This window comes from Cinclus cinclus, chromosome 1 (genome assembly GCF_963662255.1).
Source record: "Cinclus cinclus chromosome 1, bCinCin1.1, whole genome shotgun sequence".
Taxonomy (NCBI): Eukaryota; Metazoa; Chordata; class Aves; order Passeriformes; family Cinclidae; genus Cinclus; species Cinclus cinclus.
The window spans coordinates 106,776,025-106,788,236 of NC_085046.1; the positions used below are offsets into that span (position 1 = coordinate 106,776,025).

Sequence of the window (12,212 nt, forward strand, 5' to 3'; positions counted from 1 at the left end):
CATCCACCTCTAAAAAAGACAGACATAAACCTCCATATGCAAATAAAGTTGAATCAAGGTGTGTACACATTAAAAAGTGGATGGCTGTTTGGCAATGAAAATGGGTGAAGAGTAGTTTATGAATCCCCCCTGGCAATGGCTTGTACACTGTTAAATGGGCCTGGGAATGGCCTAGGACACTTAATGGCCATCACAGCACCAACCTCATCTACCACATTTTGTCATTGCATTTCCTACCCTTTGACATATACATACATATATATATGTACAGACATACATATACATACATATTTTTTTATATGTGTGTGTGTGTGTGTGTGTGTGTGTTTTCTTTTATACCTTGAGGTTATTATTATTATCACTACTATTCCAAGTGTTCCCATATGAATTCAGGTGTGGTCTCTATATTTGATATAAATGTGTCTTTTATTCAATTTTAGTTCCAGGACTTGTTTGGAGTCCAAACTGCACATGAACTGTCCCCCTTTTTTTTTTCTCTTTGTTTTCTTTTTTTTTTTTTTTTGCATAAAGAAACATGTCCATTTTAGTCCAGAGGCTCTTGCTTTATTCGAATGACAGAGGGTGCACGAGATGTCCTTCTGAGTTCTCGTCTCAGTACGTATTCACTGAATTGGGAAGAGTCCACCCCACCTCCACATGAGCCAACAATCTCAAACCCTCTTTGCTGTAACCTCTCAAGTACCTGCAAAAAAGAGGAAACAAACACCAATGTATAAGTAAATAAAAAGACTATTTGCTGTCCAATGATAATAACTGCTGTTTTCAAATGGATTCAGCTAGGGAAAAAAAAAAAGTGGTTATGTAGCTTAACTGTACTGGATTGATATCTGCTGACTATGCCCACTGAACAGTGAAAAAGGAAAAATGAAGAAAAAATCTATTTTTTTACTACTGCCAATGAATCCAGTCTTTGTCTAGCCACAGAAACATGACTAGAAAAACACATTCTCTGCTTCACAGAATTTACAACACAAAAGGATAAATACATGATTGCACAGCAGATGCTGATCAAACACCTGAACAAAATGGTGACAGTGTAGATAACATGGTCATAATTTCAGAAAACCTACCATGATATTTACTAGAGACTTAAAACCCAACTCTTTGTTACTTTTATCATCATCTTCACCTTTTTTGGGCTTCCTTTGCCTCACATGCTAAAGTGACTTCCTGGGATTTACCAGGGTCAGCCTGACAGCTGCCAGGCCCAAGGAAGGGGCTGATGCTCCTGGACCCCACAGGATGTGGGACCCTCTATTCAGCATGACCAGACCTCACAAGGGTTGTGCTGGAATCAGGTGCCTACCATGGCTTTCCCAGCTCTTTCACCAGTTGTCAAACTGGCTTGCATGTAGACTGAGACAACACTGGCAAGCAGAAGGGCAGAAAGCTGCAAAGGACTAGGGCAGGGGAAGAAGCAAGCTGAGGTTTAAAAATGCTTTAAAGAAGACATGCCATGTCTTTACATAAAAATGTTTCAGGCTGGTAAATGTCTTTCCAAAGTACTTGAGCATAGCTAATTGCACAGCAGTCATATCAAAAAGGAAGGGGTAAGAAAAGAGACTTGGAAACAGCAACTGAAACACATGTGATCTTTACCTTTTAACAATATATGACAAAATCCCCTGCCCCTGCCAAAATGTGTTGGTGCAAGCCACTGAAAAACAGAACAGGAGAACTTGGGTCCTGAGAAAAAATGTGGTGGAAGCAACTCTGGAAACTCAGCCCTGGACAATCCATTTGGTCTGTACCTCACTCTTCACCTGAAGAGTATTGGTATTGTCCCATCTCCCATTTTCATTAGCACTGGGAGATGCTTATCCTCCTGTTTATCAGTGTGGGATCATTACCTCTCTTGAATCCTGTACATATATTGCCACTCTGACTTAGGTTTTTCACATCAGTAAATATGCTTTGTAATTCTTATTTCTGCAACAAAATTATAAGCATCAGAATAAGTGACAAAGTGCTGAAGGATACGACTGCCTTGATAACTACCATATGGTGCAGCTAAGCAGCCATCCTTGAAACTCCTTTTCAGTTGTAATCTGACATCTAAGGCTGTCCTAAATTTGCACTTATCTCTATGACAAAGCAATTTTGATGTTTCAGCATGACAGTCAAGGCCAGTAAGAGACAACTGTCCAAGCATAGCATGGGTTAGTTAGGTCTAGATAAGTCTATCCAGACCCTTGTGTTAAGTGCTGGCACAAGTGCAGTGCCTGGCCAGCCTTCGGAGTGTGCCCCAGTGCTCAGCTTGCTTCATCTGGAGCGAAAGAGGCTCAGGGGTGACCTTCTATATTTACCTGAAAGGAGGCTGTAGCAAGGCACATGTCAGGCCCTTCTACCAGGAACCCAGCAACAGGTCAAGAGAAAATGGCCTCAAGATGCACCAGGGGAGATTCAGTTTGGGTTGGACATCAGAAAGAATTTATCCTCTATGAGGATGATTAAGCATTGGAATGGACTACCCAGGGAAGTGATGGAATAAACATCCCTGGAAAAATTCAAGAAATTACTGGATGTGGCACTTAGTGCTATGGCTTAGTTGACGTGGTGGTGTCTGATCAAAGGCTGAACTTGTTGATCTTGGAGATCTTTTCCAACCATAATGACTCTGTGATTCTCTACCTGGACCGTGGAACCTGGCAGATGAAAAGATGCCAAGCTCAGCTTGTAAACCTGTTCTATGAAAGAATTCACTCACAAGCCTGCAGCATTTAGGAGGCGTTTTTAAACTGAACAGCATTGATTGTGCTATTGATGATTCCACATGGGAAGTGCTGGCTATGAGGTTGGTTACTTTTAACCAACAAAGGATAAAAACGTAACACTAATACTGAAGTTGATAATAATTATTCCAGGAATTACCTTAATTTGTCTCCCAGGTTTTTTCTTATCCATTTCATAATATCTACTGATTTTAGACATTGCTACATTGCATCATAGAATACTTTGGGTTGAAAGGGACCTTTGAAGGTCATCTAGTTCAACCCCTCTGCAATGAGCAGGGACATCTTTAACTAAATCAGACTGCTCAGATCCCTGTCCAGCCTGACCCTTGAATATTTCCATGGATGGGGTATCAACCACCTCGCTGGGCAGCCTGTTCCAGTGTTTTATCACCCTCAAAGAAAAATTTTCCTCCTTTTATGTAGTAAAAATCTACAGTATTTTACTTTAAATCATTACCCTTTGTCCTATCAATCACAACAGGCCTCTACTGTATTATAAAAAATCAGGAAAAAACACTGAAAGTGAAGGGTTTTCCCTATGACCACAGAAAATTCTAACACTACTGCAGTTTGTTTGCAAAGAGATTTGGCAAAACATGAATTAAATGGAGAAAGACAACTCGACACACTGAAGTAAATCACTTGCTTAAAGCCTCCAGCTGATTCTGCTCACCAAAATGCTCCAGTGACATGGAACAGGGTCAGCCCACTGGTAGGTGGCCAGCAGCTCCCTTTCAAAAAATGCACACGTGACTTCCTACCTGAACTGAGTTGAGGTGACAGTATCCATTCAGTGGGAATCGGATGACATGCGTAGAGTCGTGGTTCCAGCCGGCGTTGACAGAATTGCACATCACATCACCAATCTCTGGGAACACCTCCTCTATCAAGGACTTATCTCCACTCAGTGTAATCCTCTCGCCGAGATCTGGCGCAACTCGCACCACCAGGCACTCGCAAGACTTGGAGAAGCGGCCACTCTCCCGGTCCTGTTTCCACCGTTCCATCTCTCCTAGCATGGGCTGAAGCTGGAAATACTTTGCTTCTTCATATAACAAGCTGTAGTCCTGAAAGACACGTACGTTACTGTGCACAATTAAGAGAGGCGTTGCTAATGTGGTGTTTAAGGTATATGGTTATTCAGGCCAGCGCTGCTCTAGGTCTGTAACCATTCAGACAGAGCTTCCAATTACTTTGTAGGAAGGGGTAATAAAGGAACAGTGCAAGCAAAAAATAACCATGAACCACCTGAAACACATAGAGTGTAGCAGTGCATGTAAGACTAGGGAAAGGCTGTGCTTGCTCAACTCCCTTATGCAAAAAAAAAAACAACAAAAACCCCACACTTTTCTCCATATTTCATCCCCACAGTGATGTCATATAATAATGATCTCACTGAACAGATGGAACAGAATTCAATCAGGATTCAGAAAATTCATCACTAGGATCCATTGTATCTTACAGCAATACTAGCAGGCATTGTAACAGGTATAAGAATGTAAATGAGGGAGCCTGCAATGGTTGTTAGTGTAAAATGATTCAGATATTTGCATAATGTTTGTACATATTAGTGCATTTTAAAAATTAAGTATTTTTTAATACTTCCCTATTTTGCCACTAGTATTGTTTACTACATCATCTCAAATGTCAGAGCAGAGGGAACACATTTCTAGGCATAGCCACTGCAGAAGTAATTTAGAACTGATGATGTGGAGTCTGCCTACTGCCATTTGTTAAATTTAAAAAACATTTTTTAAAAATACCTCATTTTTCTAGGTGTAAGAGCATAAAACCATTTGGAAAATATTTTTACAGAGAAAAGAGATACATGAGAATTACGGAAGAGAGAGAAACAGAATGACAACAAGAGAAGCCTGCTAACAGTCAATATGGTCCTAAATTTGAACTAGAAACCAAATACTCAATGAGGATACCTAAATCAAGGTAAAAATAAAAAATACTGCTTATATTTATTGTGTAACAAAAAAGTAATGTAATCTATATATTTCTAAGAAACAAGAAACACTCTTCATTTTAATCACTGTTTTTTTGTATACCTTAAAGCATAACTGGGGAGGACACCCCTTTGAACATCACAGTTGGGTGAACCTGCCAGGAGTTACACTTTTAATTTCAGCACACCTACAATATATTTATGTGTTTAAAAGGCTCTACATATGTAATTTCTTAATGTTCCATGAAAGGTGACTTTTCCTTTTTCTGTATTTCTGATTAACTGCAGAAGTGCTGACAGCAGCACTAAGCCATGCTAAGGCTTCAAAAGAAGGAAATGATGCTTATCTGTTAGCTCAAAACTCCCACATTATTCAGGGAGATCTACCCTTGTCACCTATGGGTGCAGCAAGGATAAGTCTACACCAGATGATTCAAAGGTTGCTGAAAAATAGCTCTTGAACTCAGCCTCACAGCTATTAGCCCCAGCTCCTGAAAAACTGTCTCAGCTACGAGGGGAGAAGGACTGCATACCAGTGTGAACTGCTCCATCCCTGCCTCATCAGTCATCACCTCTCCTGTTCAATCCCAGCTGCTGCATTTCCTGCACTGAACCAGGTGCACTGATCATTAAGTAAAGATGAGGATCTGTTCTGTTGAAGACACCACATATACAACCTCATACCTACTAGCTGATAAACATCACATAGATTCTGAAGTTCTGCCTCTGTAGGATTTGTCTGACAGTGAACTACCACTAATTTGATTTGTTACTTAAAAAAACAAACAAAAAACCCCCAGGCTCTTTATTGAAGTTTAAATAATAAGCATAGAACTATTCATTCCTGACTTCTCTAAAACTCCAAAATTAAACTTGCAGCATGCATTCAAGAGTCTGAGGGAGAAAAGATTCTATGACTTAATGCCCAAATATTACCATGTGTGCTGTTTATTTTGTCAGTGTTGTGATTCACACACCATTTTCTGAATTTCAGTGTGGGAGTGGAAACTGGAGCTGCTGCAATCACTGGGGAAGCATAAAAATGGATGAAAGGACAAGTAATCAGCAAAGCTCATGAGCAGTCAGCTGCAGATTGTAACACTGCTTCTGTTTCCATGAGTATGATACAACATTTAATTTCCCTAGGTCAAATCTGGCAAGGTTGCTTTATTACCACTATAGCCAGGAGGGGAAAGTTTAATATTGATGTCACTCTAGGAAAGGAAAACACCCCTTTAGCAACACCATTCTTACTTTTGCCATGTACCACAAATCAAACACCATACCCGGCAAATTCCTCTTCCCTATCCAGGGCTCTGTTTCGACTACACACCAGATACTTGCTTTACCAAGATACAAGCACAACACCCAAGTCCCTTGAAATCTCACCTTGAAATCATCAGGAATGAGGAGTTTTGATGTCCTTAAGAAATTCAAGATATATCTGAACATCTGCCCATCTCTGTCGATGAAATAATGCTGCTTGAGACTGTCGAGGACAATGGGCTCCGTGCCATCAAAAAGCCGGCCAATTCTGGAGAGGAAACAAGAGACGAGGACCACAGTCAGACCAAGCTCAGCTCAAGAGCTGCCCAAATGGCCCAGTGCTATAAAATCCTGCCATGCAAACTTCACTGAAGCAGCTCTGAGGCTTTGTTTCATTAGAAAAAGACTGGTTTCAAACCACTCTGTAAGCCACGTATTTTCCAGCATGGTCTCATTAAGCGCCAAGGAGCACAGCTGGGGAGGTGGAAGGGAAGAAGCCAAGCCAGCAGCCTCTCCCACCCACCTCACTGCCCCAGTCTGTATCTCAAAAGATGACAAGCCCTCAATTATTTTGGACCCCTCTTTTGATAGTCCCCTTCAGCACAACTCATCCCCTCTAGAAGCTCCAACACTCTGACTCATTCCAGGGCACTGCATAGCGAACTTGATTTATTTTGGAAACTGTACCTGGGGAATCATTTGTTTTGGTTCTTTGCTTGGTTTTCATTTGTTTTTTAAACCCAGGTCACTTTTTGGATAGCATTTACTGCAACCAACACTAGGGCAGACACAGTTGAGGTGAGGGGCAGCACACTGTGGTAATATAAACATGGGGGTACAGAGTTGATAACATTTCAATGTGAGGTAATGCTTTAATGCAAAAGTTAAGTGCTTGTGGCAGGTGTCAATCAGAACACTGAAGTAATACAGAAAAAATGTCTCAGCTTTTAAGCACCACCCACTGACCACCAGAACCATGCAGCCACCTAGAAAGACTTCGCTTGGCAACAGCTCTTGCAACATCAACCACTGGGTGCACATACAGTTCTGGATGTGGGTCTCCCAAACCAGCTTTAGTTAGAGCAATAGGAAGGGCTGAAAATGGCAAACAAAACCCCCAGAGTAACACCAAATAAATGTTTTGTTTCTGCACTGGGGCATTTGCAAAACACTCCTGAGTCACTGGTAGCTTCCCAGTGAAATGAGCAGGAGTGACTGGAAGGTCTGATTTTGTGTGTCTGTTCATATGTCTGTACATGCAATGTGGAAGTACTTTTTGACAACAAACAGTCAACATGGCACACTATTTTTGTTTTGCTTTAAAAGCAGTGAATAAACAACGAACCCCCAGCAGCAGCAATAAAAAAAAAGACACCAAATACTCAGAGGTGATCAGCCCTCCTGGCTGCACGAAGCATCCCAGGCTGAGAGATGCCCCATCTGCTGGCCAGCAGAAGGGTATGTCCAGAAGGCATTCGAGATGTAAAAGTGGCTCTCAAAGAGGGGGAGGCAGCAGGGCTTGCAGCAGGGTCCCAGGGAACTGCAGAGGGGCAGGGCTCCAGGTGACCACACACTGTGCTGCATCAACAGCCAAATATCCTCCCTTTGAAAATGGCACAGGCAACCCAAATTGAGTTTGGAATGATGTCTGTGCCTGGAGCAGATATATATATAAGTTGTGAACAGAATACAAATCTCATCTATAGTTTCTCACCAGCTGGGAGGAGACCAGGAAAGAAATAAAACTCCATTAACCCTAGCTGGCCATTTACAATTCTGTAATAAATGCCTGAATCAATTCAAGTTGTATGAAATCTGTAACATATAAGGAATTAAATATATTTTGCATCATGAGCGGGTACAGAACACTTTTTTTTTCAAATCCATCCCTTGAACTATTCAAGCTTTCTTCCTCTAAGACTTGTTACTGCCTGCCCTGCTGCTCAAAGTTTAAACTGCGACAGCCCATACAACACAGGCTCCTGTTCACTTGTTGTATGAGCCACATTTTATGTCTAATATGGAAGTACTCAGCATTTAGAATTAATTTTCCCTTAAACTCAAGCATGTCATCTTCAAATTTATCACGGAATTCACACACAAAACATGTATTTGGCCAAGTAAGTCATTACTGAAATGTATAATTGTAATTGGTTTCTGCAGCATTTTCCTAGTTTTAAATTACTTATATAATTACATATTTTAAACCTCTAGGCTTTTTGTCTCCATTTTATTAATTGTTTAGAGAAGAGCAAGATAGTATCAGAGGATGGAGCCTTCTAACAAAACCATAATGCTGAGGAGAGTGCTCAGCCACTGGGAGTGCTACCTGGGACCTGAATAGCTTTGGGAATGGGCTGGAAGCATTAGCAGAAAGCACTGCCTTAGTGGTCTGCTACTGCAGCAAAATCCCAGGAACTGCAAAGTCCATAGTCCCTCCTGACTCCCCTCCCAGGATCACTCTGCAACACACAACTGCACTTTCACATATTAAAACAGCATTGGAAGGGAAGACCCCCAGCAGGGAGACTTCTGTAAAGAAAATTAAATGATTTTTCCTTTTCAGATGTAAAAATGTAGATTCCAGCGTCCTTCATATGTCCTTCAGGGAAAATCTTGAGATACTACGGGTTCCAAATCTGGCGACATAGTCCTGCTCCTAATCTGCATTTGCTACACACATCAGGAGAGGAGACTGGGCTATGCCAGGATCCGGGGAACAACCAGCATCCTCACCTTCCAGCCTCACCAGGAACTCTTGGATTCCCAGGGGCACAGTGGGAAGCACTCTCTCATGCCTCACTTGTCACCTCCTCTGTACAATACAATTTGATAACCATCTTCCCTGCCACCCATAGCTTTGCTGGCACTCCTGCTTGGTCTCACATTGGGAATATACATGCTTAAGTGACACCCGTTTGCTGGCACAAGAAGGGTTTTTAATAAGGTAAGTCATTACAATACTTTGCTTACAATAAGGTAAGTCATAATTTCACTTCCCAAGAAAACCTGAAAGATGTTTTCCCCATCTCCTTGACAATGCTGGCTGATGATTGGCAAGGACACCTTTCTTTTTTAAATGAGAAATACGTAACAGCTGAGTGGCATTTCGAGACAGGAAAGCACTTTGAAGGAGGCTTGCAAAATAAGATGATAATTATATGCAGAATTAGCCAAATATCAAGGGTAAAGGATAAGAAACTGTAGTCCATTTACAAGAAAATGTGCTGCTGAAATATTTAATTAAAATTAACAGGCTGGAATTTTTCCATATATCAGGAAAATTAACCTCCCATGGGTTGAAAGTGCGACCTCCAATGGGTAATAATTAATGTCTGTGGCTTTAAGTATCATATTCCACTGTCAGAAATCGAGTGCTTCAAGGGTTGAAAATATAACCAGGGGAAAACCCTGTTTCCATCAGAGAATTTGGTTTTACTTAAAGGACACAAAGTAGGTATAGACTAGGTATATTCCCCTTGTTTACTGGGGAAAAAACAACAGGGAATGGAAAAGATCATTGTTTTAATTCCATGAAATACTACAGGGATGGATCTTTCTTCCCACAGATCAGCACTCCTGTAATAGCATTTCTATACCAAAAAGCTAGCACAGGAAGATGACATTGCTTGCAGGATTTCTCAAATTCAAGTACAAAAGTATACGGTCTGCAGCAAAACTGTATACCTAGTGTGTTTATAGCCTTGCTCTCTTATTGTATAAATATTTAAATATATTATTATACACATAAAGATAAAAGACTTCACTTTAGTATATTCTGCCTCATCTGGAAATGTGGGAAAGCAGCAATAATTAGGAACAAGATGGCCAGTACTAATTAAACAAGTCAATTATTGCAAAACTCTCTTAATGCCAAGAAAAATGACAGTGTTCTGCAGATTGTTTTAATGGCTTCACTGGACAGAGCTAAAATTATTCCTTTCTGTAATCAAAAGGATACAGGGAACATGGAAATGCTGCAAGCCTTGATGTTTGCAAACACGCAGAATGTATTACATCACTTTCAAACTAAGGTAGAAATAAACCTTTTTCTTCTCTGAGAAAAAACAGGTTTCTTATAATTGAATATATTCAATATATAATTTCTCATATTAACATTTTTATCAGAGGACGCTACAAACTCCAAACTAACTGAAAATCTTTTGCAATAAAATACTTTCAACTGTTCTGAGCTGTCAGAGTTCCCTGCTCCCCATGTCTTTCACAGAAGAACAAAAAAGGGAGGAAAGCTGGTGAGAAGTCCTTCTTTTAACCCATCAGAGGGGGCTGTGCAGCAGGAGGAGCATCAGTAATGCCCTGGAACCTGCAATCCCACACTAATGGCAAGATTTCTGCCTGGATTTCACCAGGGCTGATATTCAGCAGCTGACAAAGAGCAAAATACTAAAGAAAACATATCTCTCTCACTCCAATAAGGAATCACGTGACAAAGTAAATGTATTTCATTTAAAATCTTACTCATCTCATTGGAGCCACTGCAGCAAAGGGATTAGGAGTTTGGTCCTTAAAAGTCAAGTGGAAGTTTTATTATCATGTCATTATATTTATGTGGCTAATGGGAATGCTTGTTTAACACTCTGGAGTGTGTGGAGAGTGAGCTGGAACGGGCATTTACTTTTTTTTTCTCTGCAACTTTTTAGTCCGAGCTGTCCTTATTAATTTCTTTTCATTTTCTTTTACTGAGTGCTCAAAGGCAATTTGCATAAGAGTCTATTATAAATTAGATCTGTTTAATGATATGCTCATCTCATGGCTATTTAATTCTACTTCCTCGTATGTCTAAATTATATAATTTTGCACTGTCCCCTAGCAGCTAGTACAGCTGAAGAGGTGTCCATGCCAGTGAGAAATGTTATCCTACCCAAGTGGAGAATGATGAGGTTTCTATTTTTTTTTTTTTTCAGAGAACCACTTTGACAGTATCAACCTGCTTTTCTTTTTTGAATAACTCACATCATTTGGATCCATAGAGACTGAATACATAGCAACCTTTATAACTCTGCATAACAAAAGTTGGCTCATAAACATAACAGAATACATTTGCAATTTTCAGGAACATATATTATGAAAAATGCATTTTAACCAAATACCCTGTTGTAATCTCTCACTCTCAGTGCTATTATAATTTGCTCTTATCTTTTTCTTCTTACATTTAATTTAAGGTTTCGTGTCCATGAGTCTTAGGAATTTCTTGGCACGTACAGTTCCTACATTATGAGAAGATGCATGTATACAAATAATTATAAAGAAATGGTAACAGGGGAAACATGTATTAAAACCTAAAAGCTCATTAAACCTTCTATAGAAAACGTATTTATATAGGAGCCAAAATGACAAAGAAGAAGAATGTACAGGAAGAGGTATTAAAACACCACTTCTTATGAGATATTAAAAAAAAAAAGTTACATGGCATTTTAAAGAACAGATAAATGCCAAATACTGAGTAAAAAGATGTCAAACCTTTGTGGAAATATTTGCTAAAGATTAAGGAACTGAATCGTTTACATGAAGAAGATTTCAAACATCTTAAGATTGTTACTTCAGCATGACAGTAAAATAAAAGGTAGGGGAAAGCTCAGAGGGCTCATTGAGCATTTAGAAGGAAGCGAGATAGACAAAAAGTGGTGAATAATGTTAAAGGCAGAGCAAAGCATGTGAGGAGCAGATGGGAAGGATCTGAAATGATGAGTGACATGGTATCATCAGGGAACACACCAGAGACAAAAAAAAAAAAAAAAAAAACTAAGAAAAAAGAGAGAGACATGAGATTTGCTCCAACCTGCCTGATCAGAGGCAGCATCGGGAGCAGAGATGAAAGCAAATCAGACATATTACAAAATGAACTAATAGTTGTTGGATCTAATCCAGATGGACAAACTGACACATTAACTGGAAAAGCATAAATTGCACAACATAATGCAGTCATGTTGCAGGAATGCTACTGACATGAGAGCAAACTACGTCTCTCTACGCCACAGATGAGCGTGGAGAATGAGAGATGTATTGAAACGACAGCAGAACAAACATGGGTACACGGGTCACAGGGAACACAAGGGTGAATTAAAAAATGGATGGCCAAGGCTCCACAACAAAGTAGAAGCACCCTAACTTATGCTTGCCCAAAAAGGAAGTTTTTCCAAAATAAAATAAAACCTGTATTTCCCCTGATACCTAGGAGTTTCACACCAGAATTAATGATTACACCATGAAATAGA

General features: G+C 40.0%; 1 protein-coding gene across 1 annotated transcript in view; it reads right to left on the minus strand.

Annotated features, from left to right (window-relative positions):
- Window positions 1-405: 405 nt before the first annotated feature.
- Window positions 406-12,212, minus strand: part of KCTD1 (potassium channel tetramerization domain containing 1) — a 32,827-nt gene continuing 21,020 nt past the window's right edge. The window contains exons 3-5 of the mRNA XM_062501299.1: window positions 6,100-6,244; window positions 3,518-3,823; window positions 406-703 (exon numbers count right to left, since the gene is read on the minus strand). Coding sequence (XP_062357283.1) covers window positions 545-703; window positions 3,518-3,823; window positions 6,100-6,244 — 610 coding nt within the window. The 3' untranslated portion in view covers window positions 406-544. The remainder of the gene's footprint in view (window positions 704-3,517; window positions 3,824-6,099; window positions 6,245-12,212) is intronic.